Raw genomic sequence first — 14,339 nt, forward strand, 5'->3', positions numbered from 1 at the left:
ATATATATATATATATATATATATATATATATATATATATATATATATATATATATATATATAGTCTTAACAAAGATAAGAGGCACCTTTGCGGTAAATGATGCGTAGATAACAAGTGATTCACCTGAGAAGCTTTCTGTGCCTCAAACTCCCATCAGCACCAAGGAGGAGCGAAGAAGAAAATGAGTCACGTGACTGTGCGGAAGTAGCAGACGGAAAAAGCAAAATGGCAGAAGGAGGTGGAGGTGACCAAGGTACTGTCTAGCATCCCCTCTGTTTTTATTAATACAAACTGTGACAGCGTTTAAAGATGTTTGATGGATGTCGGAATCATCTTAGTTTAGTGATTTGCTTCAGATTTTCTAGTTTTGAGTCAATCTGTCGGACACAAAAAACGTTGCTATGACTGAGGTTAGCTTAGCAAAACCGCTAAGTGTTAGCGTTGATGCTCAGGAGGTTTTCTAGAGACAACAGCGAGACAGAGATAGTTTGACATTACATTTTGTCTTTTTCTTCACACTGAAAAAACGCTAATATTCGCCAGTCGGCTTGGAGTTATTGGCATGTAAAGACATCAAATAATTTACCTAAAACTAATGCACTGGGTTTGACATGGTAGCTCTGTGTTCTGAATAGTTTTCCTATCAAATAATTATTTTTGGAATATTTATGGAAAAAAAAAAAAGTAAAAAAAGTTTTTAATAAGAATGTCGAGGGGGGTTTCTTGTTGGAAAATGATTTCATGGGACTTTCCAAGGTTTCGATGTATCAACATTTAAGTGAGGTGACTCATCTTTACCTTTTGTTTCTTAGGGAATCCGGTTGATCCTATGGTGGAAGTTGGAGCTGTGTTGCTAAAGGAGTAAGTTTACTTTACATCTAACTTGCTTTCTTTTAGAAATGAACATGGATGTTACTACTGTTTCAGTTTAGTAGTTTATAAATACTCCAAGTATGCAATGTTTAATATTGTATTGCTAGTTTAAAGTAGTAGGGAAGTCATATTTAAGTGTCAATCATTCTGGCTTAAAAATGTATATAAATGTACTCTTTATCAGATGATATTGTCCCAAAAGTTAGAAAATTTATATATAAAAAAAAAATCCTGTCTTAAAATCGGTGGGGATTTTTTGGTCATCTTAACACCTAAATTCAACCAATCATATATCAACGGTCATCAATCAAATTTTTCAGTCATAGTATCTTGATTCATATGTCACATCTAATTTACGCAACAGTTCAAATAAGGAATATGAGACATTATTGACTTTACCATTGAATTCCGTCCCAGTGTTCAAGGGGATGGACGTCTGTGTCTTCGGCAGGCGTAGATCTAACAGAACTGGCAGCGTTGCGAGGCAAGGGCTCAAACATGTACGGCTGTAAGCCTTATACAACAACTTCGTCCCTGCTTTGCTCTTCAAAATAAAAAATGACACTCATCCACAACCTCAGGCACAAAACTCTCCTCCTCTTGCATATTTCCTTAATGTTACTTGACAGTGTCATTGCTATGCGCTACTTGGTCCCAATGTAATTTCCCATTAGGAACCTACTACCACTAAGTTGCTAGCTGGTTAGCAAGATGCTTCCAAGACACCGGCCACAAACAAACTTGCTTGCAAACCTTCCGCCACAAGAATCCCGCCCTTTTGTTAATCGCCCAACCACATTCATTTTATTCACTCGTGTAAAGTCAGGCACCACTTGGGAGAATTCAGAACCGCAACCGTTGGAACAGCCACTTCCCTACGACTTTCCCTAAGACTTTCTTGCAGCAGTTTGGATTAGACCAGACGTCTGCCGCCTGAGCTGCAGTGGTTCTGCTCAGCTTTTACTTTGGCTGGAAAAAAATAAAATCAACTACTATTTTAAAATGCAGATATAGTAGATTTAGATTTTGAAACACCTAGCCGGTGCAGCTTGAACACATCGTCAGTGAAATTAGACCTGTTAGGTTTGAAACAATGTTCATCTTATTATATAACATTCCACCATATGAAGGCCCTGTTGGAAAATATGTATGCCTATGTTTCTTAGGGATAGGTGACTGCAGATCTGTTGTGCACCAAAAGTGTTAAACCTTGTAGAAAGTTGTGCGGTCTTGAGGAAAACAACAGAGAGAAAAAGGAAAAGGGTTGAGAATGTCGACCGATCACAATCTGTGGGCTCGTTACAATATTCAACCAAAATTTCAAATTTGAATTTTCTTCTAACGTTTTTTCAGTGTTAATTTATAGGAAAAGGTGTAATGATGTATGCATTTGTTCTGAGGAGCCACTGTACTAGTGTCACTGTCAACAGATGGTAATCAGATGAGCAGTGTATTAGTCATATTGAGGATATAAAGTAATAACCATGAACAGCTAAGAAGTGCTTTACATAGTTGAGTTTAATTGAGTTGTTTTTCTTATTTACTTTTTATTAAATGACAATTGAAAACAGGTTCCTAAATGCTCAGTGGAACAAATATCTTACAAATAGCCCTACCTAGTATATAGGTAGTTCAAATGTTTCTAATTTTGTAAAAGATGGGGAACTCATAAAGACCATCTAAAAAACTTTTGTAAGGCTTTAATAAAGCAGTTTTAGCTTCTTTGTTGTTTTATTTTATTTTATTTTTTTAAAGGCTGCAGACTGAAAAGCACATGCCAAATCCGCTACATCATTAGTTCAAACTAAATCTAGTAGTTTTTGCTGATGCCATTTATCCTGGTTCTTCCCTAATAATAATACATGCTTTAGGACATTTACAGGAAACCTATAATTTGACATTATAATCCTGATGCTGAATTTTAATATCAAGCCTTTTCTAATAGGAAGCAGAACAGGTGGCAGTTTTTAAACTTTTAAACTGCTGTTAAATAAACCTCCAGACATTAAATAACTGTTATTTTATTTTACTGTAATATCACTTTGGGTTTTATATTTATTTATTTTATATTCAGTTTTATTTTTAATAATTTTTAGGATATTATAAGCTAAAGAAATAGATAATCTTTTAGGCTACGTTCATACTGAAGCCTGAAGTGACCAAAATCCGAATTCTTTGCCCATATGCAACGATTTTTATCCCATCTGACCCAGGCGACTTGGCTATGTGGCCCTGAATCCGATACGAATCTGATCTTTTCAAATGCAACATGTGTGTGAAAGTTCAGGTCGGATTCATCCACTTCTGCGTCTTGCTACACAGAAGTGGCAAGAAAAACAACAACCATGGCAGATGATGATGCGGAGAGCAGTATTAATGTTTAACTATATTGAAAAGATTGTGTTTTTATGGTTGGAAAAGATTGCTAGATGCGTGCCGGCACTACCATCCATGTTTACTTCCGGAAAAAAAGAGCATGCAGGCCTGTGACATCATTGTGTCCTCTACTGCTCATGCGGGACACTTGCATTGTATAACTGCAGTTCGCACAGGAGATCATTTACAAGTCACATATATTTGGAAATATGAACGGCAACGTAGAAAAATCAGATTTTGCAAAAAAATCGGAATTGAGCATCAAGGCCTGCGGTGTGAACAAAGCCTTAGTTTTAGCATTTACTGCTTTATTTTAGGTGAGGCATCCTGTGCTTTAGACCTTTTACCGTTTTTATGTTTTTGTATATTCTATTACAAAGTTAAAAAAAATCTGTAGCCCGCAGATAAAACTTTTCTTCTTTGGTTTGCCCCTGAATAGTTTCATCTACCAGCGGATTCGGCGGCACGTAGACGGCGATACTGATGTGACCCGGGAACAGTTGGGTGCCACGGAGCTATGTGACCCAAACCATTTAAAGCTCGCTCAGTGTCTCCAGCAGATTGGAGATGAGCTGGATGGAAACATGGAGCTGCAGAGGTAGATTAGCTCCATTCAAACAAAAATGATAAAAAAAAAAAAAAGAATAATAATTAATATAGCTTATCCTTACATACAAACACCCACTTACGAATTACATCATGTTTTCTTTAGGATGATAGAGGACTCTGCCCTCAAACCAACAAAAGATGTCTTCATGAAAGTGGCACTTCAGATCTTTTCTGATGGTAGATTCAACTGGGGTCGAGTGGTTGCGCTGTTCTACTTTGCCTGTCGACTCGTCATAAAAGTGAGTAAAGTTCCACGTCGGTATCTCCCTTTTGGGCGCTATGGAATCACTACTGAATAATAAACTGATTTTCAATCAAATCTCCAGGCCCTTATCACCAAAATTCCAGAAATCATCAGAACTATAATCAACTGGACCATAGACTACATCCGGGATCATGTGATCAACTGGATCAGAGAGCAAGGTGGCTGGGTAAGGTCTGCTTTGAAATGAGCACTCCATTAATCTCATTTGCTTATGATTTTCCTCCCTTGATTCAGACCTTCTTGCGTTCTGAATAATTTGGGTCATTCTCCAAACTCTGGCGAGTTTTGATGTTTAATAATATCCTATAATGTATCAAATAGCTATTGATCAAATGAGGTAAGGTATATTTTGTTTTTTTTTAGGAGGGTATTCGCTCCTACTTCGGCACGCCTACATGGCAGACGGTGGGTGTCTTCCTGGCTGGAGTTCTTGCCACTGTTTTTGTCATGCGCAAGATGTGAGGGCCCGTTTGAGAAGAAGGGAGAGGAAAGACTGCAAAGAAGCTACGACTGAGGCAACAGGAGCGAAAAGAAGAGGATCAAAGGGTAAACAGAAACAAGCCAAGGCAAAGGAAACAAGCTGAACAAGTGAAACTCGGACACGGAGAACCACAATTCCTTTCAAACTAGGAGTTTAACCGGAAGCGCTGTTGTACCCTTGATCCATGTGCCACTGAGGAGAACTGTGCTACCTGCACAAAATAAGAAAGATGGGGAGGAATTCAGACTTTAACAAAGAAGGAAGTTAGAATAATTTATTTTTTACTTGGTACAAAGTCACTGCAATCTACTTCTGCCCCTAAATCTAAAGTTCTGCTGGAAGAAGGTCTTTCTGTTATTTTATTTGTAGTTCACTCTTTCTTTTTCATTATCATCATCTCGGTATGCTAGCCAGTCTTCATGTTTATGTATTTATTAATAATCCCTCATGAAAGTCATCAACAAACTGCCGTCTACAGACATACAGTATGATGCTTTGAGGTAATGTCTCATTTTTGGGAGTCATTGTTAGATTAACTGAGAAGCTGCAGGCTGGGAAACGCCCTCTGTAACCATTAGCCTCAGACAGTTAATTTGTCAAACCATGAATCTGTATCTTCTTTTCACTTCTGGGACTAAAAGAGAGTGACTAAATAATGAGTTAAGTACAGATTTTATTTACATTTGAATTCAATCATTTTATAGTCTCAAAGAAGCTCGGCCTGAACTGAACTGTGATCAAACTCACCGGAAACGCCTGGATAGATCTAAACCTTTGCTGTTTGGGGGAGATGTATGGAAAGCCAATACAACCTTAATGTGACTCCTATTTAAAAATCTTGAAAAAAAAAGACCTGTTTTGTATTTGCAGACGAGTACTTTGACCGATGAACGAAGTTGTGCTGCATACACAGGAAGCAGTGTGCTGCGTACCTCACTTTTCACACAGTACTGTATTTTGCGACAGTTATTTAAACTGCTGCCACATCATGCAGCAAAAAGGATTTTTATACATTTTCTCTGTTGGTCAGTGCCTTGGTGTTTGCTTTTTTTACAATGAAATCACTGATATTTCCAAGTTTTCACCTTTTCTATCATATTTGTACGGGGGGGTCTTAAGGTTCCCTGGAAAACCTTTTTTTTGCAGTGACTTATGTTGTGGTGAAAAAAATAAATCTTTTAAACTCTTTTTCGTGCTACTTGTCTTGTTTAGAATGCAAATTTAGATTATAATTACACTTAGAAATGTGTTTCCAACTAATGTAATTGTTGGGGAAGTTATATATTTTTTTTATTTTTCATTTCAAGTGCGTTGTTTTCCTACTGGCATGTTACCATGAAATGCTTTTTATAAAAGCAGGAGTCCTCTAGCATTCTTGAAAATGTTAGAATATTTAGTTTTTAACTGGAAATGACCCATATTGATATGAACACGTCTAAGAGTATAGCCTCCGGAGCTGATGGTAGCTTCCATCCAAGTCCTTGTCATATTTTAAAGCCTCTTCAGAATCACCATTAAGTTATTACTTCCTAGATGAAAATCCTGCTCCCTTAAATCTCTGACAGTCAGCTGCCTCTGGGTCCCTAACTGAACAGAAAGATTCTGTACAAGATGTAAAGTTTGCATAATTTTTTTTTTTTTTTTTTTTTTTTTTTTTTTTTTACATAAATTAAGTTTTTGGGATGGATATGTTTAAACTGACTTTCTTGAACTGAAAGCACTAAAGCACATTAGCAGGAGCAGCTCATTCGGTAAAGCTCAAACTAATTTCTACTTCTGGTTACTTCTGTTAATATTGAGCTGTTTTCTCTATTTCTTACTAATAGATAAGCTTCAGACTGTAGTGTTTGGTAATTAAAAATAGCCCTTTGCTGTAAATGAATGAATAATGGAAATTTAGGACATTTTTATCAATATCTTGATTGTTCTTAACTTATTCTTTGTTCTGTTTCTATGGAAGTAGAACAATCTAACTGGAATTAGAAATTTATTTTATAACACTGAAACTTTAATCTGCAATTTTGTATTTGATTTTTTTTAATTAAAATTCATCAGGGGAAAAAAAGGCTGTGAGATTCCACTGCAGAAATTAACTACGGTAATTAAGGAAAATCAGCTGCAAAAATTCAACTGCAGAAATTCATCTAAGAAAGTAAAATGCAAAGATTTGCTTACAGAAATTCACAAGCTAAAATTCAAATGCAACAATTAAAATGTACCCGCTAAATCTGAGCCAAAACAACTGAGAAAAGAGTCTAGCTGCTTTTAGCCAATCAAAGGACCTTAATATGGTCATGTGACACACCAGTATAAGTTAGCTGATAGAGGAGAATGAACAAGCTGTCTTCCATTATACATTGGAGACTGTAAATTACCTAGATTTCATGAACAACCTCTCCATAATTGGAAAATTATCTTTAAAAATAATTTCTCCCCTCATAATAAACCTTTGTGCATCAATATCTTCTTAAGTTTGGATGGAAAAGGGAATTTGGTCCATATTGCATCAAATAGCAGAGGATCTTTCTGCATTTTGCAGACTTTAATCATAAATATATCATTTTTTCTAGTCAGAAGTTTTCTGAGGTGATTAATGCAACTGCATATGCACTTATTTATTTTATTAAAGGCTCATTGATATATATGGAGAGTATGTTCTCTCAGTATCTATGGATAAAAAAAAAATCTTACAAATTTCTTAGATCTGCATTATCCAAAAATTTTCCAATCACCTCTGAAAAGACAAATATTGATGATATAATTATGTTTGACAAATATTAAAAATATATATATTTTTGGTTTCCTATTCAACCCAAGGCAAAAGACGTTTATTTTAAAATAGACATTTATCCCAGTGGTGTTTTTTTTTTTTTTGTTATTCTAAATTTAATATTGTGGAGAATAAGTGTACCGTCTTCAATACAGACATAGAAACTGAGGAACTTGTTTTTACTGCTCTGTTTTTAAAAATTTCTTTAACTGGGGAAGGATAAACCATTTAAATTATAAAGTAATTACATTTGGTGTAATAATGGAGAAAAAAAAAGTTTTTCTAAATAATCGTTTTATTTTGGCTCAATTATTTGTTCAAGTGTAAATTTGCTAAAATTAAATCACTGTGTGTGGTATTTCTTAATAATCTAGCTCTGTTGAACGACTCCTTGAAACTATGCAACTCAGAACAGAAAGCATAATGTCTTTATAATTGTATAGAGAATCTTTCCTTTAATGTGACTCCAGCAGACAATTTGATTATTTTAGTTTTCCCTTTTTATAAGGTTTTCATTGTGCGTTACTTTTTTGTTTTTTTATCAACTGACACTGTTAACTTTCTGATCAAACTGCCTTTAAGTGTATAAAAGCCTGTAAGTTTTGTTTGTAAAAAAAAAAAAAAAACTTAGATTACTGATAAAAACTAGAAAAAATATAAACACTATCATGTTGACGACAAAGAAAGAACCATAAAGAAAATGCATTTAGTTGAACACTTGGTGGATTAATTTATCAGTTTGCTACCCAAAGACCAGGATGTCCATCAGAAGCATGCTGGAGAACTTCCCGCTGCCATCCACACTATCAGCTGATGATAGTAAGTGTAACACAGGCCTGTTTTTTCTTAGAGAACATTCATAATTTAAAAAAAAAATATTATTTCATGCTATATTATTTTCCCTCATGTAACTTTTAGAGGTGAAATGCATTAAAAAATTATTGGAACTGTGTTTTTTCACAAATTAAAATGTCTGCAGATCGTTCAGGCAGTTAGTTCAAATTCTAACCTGTTTATGCAGTGAATATATACACTCACCGGCCACTTTATTAGGTACCCCATGCTAGTAACGGGTTGGACCCCCTTTTGCCTTCAGAACTGCCTCAATTCTTCGTGTTATATTGTGAGGTTATTGCTTAAGTGGCCAGTGGCCCGTAGCCATATATATATATATATATATATATATACCCTCACCGGCCACTTTATTAGGTACCCCAAGCTAGTAACGGGTTGGACCCCCTTTTGCCTTCAGAACTGCCTCAATTCTTCGTGGCATAGACTCAACAAGGTGATGGAAGCATTCCTCAGGGAGTTTGGTCCATATTGACATGATGGCATCACACAGTTGCCGCAGATTTGTCGGCTGCACATCCATGATGCGAATCTCCCGTTCCACCACATCCCAAAGATGCTCTATTGGATTGAGATCTGGTGACTGTGGAGGCCATTTGAGTACAGTGAACTCATTGTCATGTTCAAGAAACCAGTCTGAGATGATTCCAGCTTTATGACATGGCGCATTATCCTGCTGAAAGTAGCCATCAGAAGTTGGGTACATTGTGGTCATAAAGGGATGGACATGGTCAGCAACAATACTCAGGTAGGCTGTGGCATTGCAACAATGCTCAATTGGTACCAAGGGGCCCAAAGAGTGCCAAGAAAATATTCCTCACACCATGACACCACCACCACCAGCCTGAACCGTTGATACAAGGCAGGATGGATCCATGCTTTCATGTTGTAGACGCCAAAATCTGACCCTACCATCCGAATGTGGCAGCAGAAATCGAGACTCATCAGACCAGGCAACGTTTTTCCAATCTTCTACTGTCCAATTTCGATGAGCTTGTGCAAATTGTAGCCTCAGTTTCCTGTTCTTAGCAGAAAGGAGTGGCACCCGGTGTGGTCTTCTGCTGCTGTAGCCCATCTGCCTCAAAGTTCGACGTACTGTGCGTTCAGAGATGCTCTTCTGCCCACCTTGGTTGTAACGGGTGGTTATTTGAGTCACTGTTGCCCTTCTATCAGCTCGAACCAGTCTGGCCATTCTCCTCTGACCTCTGGCATCAACAAGGCATTTCGGCCCACAGAACTGCCGCTCACTGAATGTTTTTTCTTTTTCGGACCATTCTCTGTAAACCCTAGAGATGGTTGTGCGTGAAAATCCCAGTAGATCAGCAGTTTCTGAAATACTCAGACCAGCCCTTCTGGCACCAACAATCATGCCACGTTCAAAGTCACTCAAATCACCTTTCTTCCCCATACTGATGCTCGGTTTGAACTGCAGGAGATTGTCTTGACCATGTCTACATGCCTAAATGCACTGAGTTGCTGCCATGTGATTGGCTGCTTAGAAATTAAGCGTTAACGAGCAGTTGGACAGGTGTACCTAATAAAGTGGCCGGTAAGTGTACATAAAATTTTGCATAGCCTTTTAACTATATTACAGGTGTTAATTCATTTACAAAGGCCTTAATGCACCTAAATATACTAATTACGGTAAAGAATGTTCAGCACAGATTATTAAAAGTAAATAATTTTTCTGCTGATATTTGCTGTATTTTACTGTTTTCGAACCACAGTCCTGAAGGCGCACTGCCCTGCATTTCTGAATATTTCCAAAGTTCTGAACCACCTAATTTCAGTTGATGGCTGATTAACCAGCTTTACTAACCTGCAACCATCTGAATAAGATGTGTTAAATACAGGATTTTATTCATTCCAGTCCTGGAGGGTCAGTGACCTGCACCTGTTAAATGCAGCAGCTCTGCTTTCACACACCTGTGTCAAAGAATCTGGTCATTGACAAGCAGATCTCTGGAGAAATTGACCTCATACAGAGGCGGTAATTCAACCATACAATTCAAATGTTTGGAAGCATAAACATCTTAAAAACGTTCAGGACACAAGATATTTGTTTCCACTTCTATTCTTAAAACGTTTGTTTCCTTCAGAAAAGATGCACGTCATGGAGGACTTTAAAACTTCTCCTGCCCGGCATGAGAAGAGAGAGGACAGGATGCCAGAGCACAGAGAGCGGTCATGATTAGACATGCTGGGCCGAGTGGGAAGACTGGTTACTGCCAGGAAAGAAAAGCAGCCTAAACACAACAGATTGTAGTAACTTTGTGGGAGTGTCATTGTATTAAAAAAACATAATCATTAACACCAGAGGACAGGCTTCTAAATGATTTGTTTCTCTTTTTTAAATTACTTTATTACTGATCTGTAAATTAGTTCAGTATTTTGGACACATTTGTGGTTTCTATAACCAGACATGTCAAAATTCTGATTTTGTTTTACTAATCAAAGCAAAGCCATCCTCTTTAATCACAAACCTACATGTCCGAATGACTAATTTAAAGTCTTTCAGGAAAAATGTTGAAGAAAAATCTTTCAATTTGGCTAGATATTTTAACACCCATTTAAAAACCTACATCTATGCTTGTTGCTCTTTGTACTCTCCATAGGAGGTGCAAAGCGATTTTCAAGATTTGAAATCCAAAAATAAAAGGTGCAACTCTTGAAGCACATGGAGTACTATGATCCAACAATGATTTTGAGACAATTGATCACGTGACCTACAAGCCATTGAGCTAAAGTGTACGGAAGAGGATTAGGGCCACTGAAGAAGTCTCAGAATTCTGAGATTAAAGTCAGAATTCTGAAGAAAAATTCAGAATTCTGAAATTAAAGTCAGTATTCTGAGATTAAAGTCAGAATTTTGAGAATAAAGTCAGAAATTCTGGGAAAAAAGTCAGAATTCTGACTTCTTCCCATATTAAACTGAAATAAAATTTAAAAATCAGTTAACTTTTTTTAATTTTTCCAGTGGCCCTAATCCTCTTCCGTAAAAATGCTTTTATTTAAGTTAAGAAAAAAAAGTAAAAATCTAATTGAAAAGTTAAGCCTAATTAACAATTATATTTAGATTTATAAACAAAAAATGTAAGTGCCAGTATCAGCATTAATGCCTCTAAGGTTATGTTGAACCAGGAAAATGAGTTTCTTTCACCCTCAGAGTGTTTTTAATGAATTTCTTATAGAACAACTTGGGTTATTTTTCTTAATATATTCGGGTAAATTGGCGTTTCCACATTAATTTTTGCCATGAAAATATCCATATTTTTTTTATGTTCCAAAGGTAATAAAGTCTTGTCCTGGATTCCAATAACACTATTGAAATTTTGATTGTCAAATTTTTAGTGCCCTATGAAGGGTTAATAAGCTATAAGCCATAATTTAAATAGTTAAAAATGTTAAAAATCCATCTTAACGTGTTGTTTCAAGCATCCCTGATCAGATAAAAATAACGATTATCCTTTTTAATTGGACAATAATTAGGAATTAAAGGTACCTCTGAAAAATAGAATATTGTCAGAAATATTCAATACTGGCATTTTAGAAAACGTAGATATTACACTAATTTAAAAGAAAAGCACTTTCAGTGATTCGTGTTGTGTGATGGCCACGGTATGGACTACAGGATCCTGTCACATTCAACAAGAATGGTTAGTTTAAAAAAGGCCTTTTTTTGTTACAAGAATGCTGTGTCCAAATATACTCAAAGAAAGCTGACTTGAATAAAAAAAGCTGTACCAGTAACAGGGATGATAAAATAATAAAAACAATACAATCCACTTAGGATTTGAAGTCCCAAAAGAAGGGGGAGACTAAGCACTGAAACCAAAGGAGTTGGATGTGTCCAGAGAACAGGATGTTTATTGTTGCTTAGTGTTACATCCAAAGTCCTCTCTTTAGATGAGAACTATTTGCATTTTATTTGACTCCAGCTTTTCGTGGACGTGCTTTGCATTCCATTGCCTTTCCACTCTCTCAGAATCCATGGGTGAGTTCGAATTCATGGGCTGCGTCCTCCATAGGCCAGATTTGTAGGCCGATTACGTCATAGCGTTGAATATTAGAAGTGCAGTTTAACATAATACAGATATGTGAATAATTCCATCTGAAATTAATTATAATAGTTGTTTTAATGGTTATTAAGCCAGATATGTGGCCGGTAATGTTTGGTTTATCTAAAGGTTTTTATCTGTTACTGTGTGAATGGGATTGGCTGTAATTTAAGAACAGATTCTAATGTATCTGCAGTGTGGGTACTATACATCTGATAGGATTTTGATTTTTTAATTGCTATTTTGCACAGTCTGCTATTTGTTGTTGAATATAAGAGATTAAGCAGATATATTTTTTGTACATACATTGTTTAGATTTACTTATATCTTTCTACCCCTTTTATAGAATAGAATAAAATAGAATAGAAAATCCTGTTATTATCCCACAATGGGGAGATTCTGGTGTTTACAGCAGAGAAAAAGATTATTGAAAAAATGGTCACACAAATGTGGACCTTAGAAAAATTTATAAGAATAATTTGAGGAGTTAAAAGGTAAACAATAAAATACTGTACTGTAAAGTGATTTAACTATATTAAAAACTGTGCACCTGGAGAAAAAAAATAACCAATATACTGCTACTGACATTTTTACAGAAATTGATATTTGAAAATAGCAGCAACATCAGAGATGTGAAAAATAACAGCAGCATGTTACGACTAAGGATTATATAATTATATTGGCTTTTATTTGTTCATGCTCCTGGTGGTGGGCACCTTTATTCCACTCTTTATTCTCCTAAGTGTAGTCTTTGTTCACTTTACAACAAAAAAAATAAAAAATAATAATAAAAAGAAAGTTTTGAAAAGCTTAGTTCATTATTTTCCTGCTTTGTGTTTCAACTGTCACAGTCGCTGTTTGAATTCACAGCCCAAAACACTTGCGGTCTCTTTTATTTTCACGGACCTCGAGGATCCAGTTCAGGTAGACCGCGTCCTTGGAAGATGCAGCCTATGAATTCGAACAGACCCTATATTGTGGAAATTTTTCATTGGACCTCAAGCAGTCTGTGATGTGTAGGGCACCATCTGCTGGTCTATAGTGTTTTCTGAAGTCCACATTCAACACATCCACCAGGGAAATTTAAAACTTAACGCTTCCCTCTGCTAAATATTTTATAGAGACATTGATGAATCTTTCTGTATGGAGCAGCAAATGGGCCTTATGTGAACCACAAAGAGAATTGATGGAGTTTTGTCAAAAGGAGGATGGAGACACCATCAAAGTATTGAGGTCATAGAACTTAACTTTTCAGAACTTTTGTTTGTTTGATCCCAATATATTAGAATTTTCTAAATCCTCATTAAATAAGTCTAAACAGAGCACCTTTCTACTGTGAGTGTTCACCCTGAGCGGGGACACAACTTCCATGTATGACTGTAATGAGGATCTAATTTTCAACAATGTAACTAAATTTATCGGCTTCATATAACTAAAAGCTATAATTATCAATTTTCCAAAATTAATTTTGGATTGAAATACCTCCAGTCTGTGTGTAATGAATCTTGACATGGAGATAAATAAAATAGTTACCTTTTGAGAGTAACTTTCAGATGATGACAAATCTAGAACTTTTTTCTCTTTTATTCGTAAACATAATTGTAGGAGCCAATTATTTTTTGTTAATAATTAACAAAGTTTTTTGTTTTTTTGATAATCTAGCTAAGTTTATTTTACTTTATTGTTTGATATCTGTTATGAGACTATGTTTTTTGGTTATTTAGTCATGTTCCTTTGTTTTTGGTTAGTTATGATTACTTTGGGTGAATTATTTTTATAAGTAGGCTGTCAATGGTAGGACCAGCATGCATCTGTGTCTTTTTCTGTCTGTTTGCCTGAGGAGAAAATAAACTGAGAAAACTGAGTTTACTTGGAACATTTTTTCTTTTGCCTGTGTAAAATTAGTCCATAGTGCATCTGTGGCCTTTGTGGATTTCCATTTTTCTTTGTGTCATCAAAGCCACAACAATAATGATAGTTATTTGACTAAATACTCATTACTATGGAAGCACAGTCTGCTTGTAACAAATGAAAACTGTTCACACATTCTGCAT

The 14,339-nt window shown here is 35.9% G+C and overlaps 1 protein-coding gene across 1 annotated transcript; it reads left to right on the forward strand.

The window, feature by feature from the left end:
- Positions 1–167: 167 nt before the first annotated feature.
- On the forward strand, positions 168–5,444 carry LOC107084722 (apoptosis regulator BAX-like). Its single transcript, XM_015374682.1, has 6 exons — positions 168–254; positions 814–862; positions 3,690–3,848; positions 3,963–4,098; positions 4,186–4,290; positions 4,488–5,444. The coding sequence occupies exons 1-6, from the start codon at positions 227–229 to the stop codon at positions 4,584–4,586; spliced, it is 576 nt and encodes a 191-aa protein (XP_015230168.1). The 5' UTR covers positions 168–226; the 3' UTR covers positions 4,587–5,444.
- Positions 5,445–14,339: the final 8,895 nt, after the last annotated feature.

This window comes from Cyprinodon variegatus, unplaced genomic scaffold, assembly GCF_000732505.1.
Source record: "Cyprinodon variegatus isolate N-32 unplaced genomic scaffold, C_variegatus-1.0 Scaffold108, whole genome shotgun sequence".
Taxonomy (NCBI): Eukaryota; Metazoa; Chordata; class Actinopteri; order Cyprinodontiformes; family Cyprinodontidae; genus Cyprinodon; species Cyprinodon variegatus.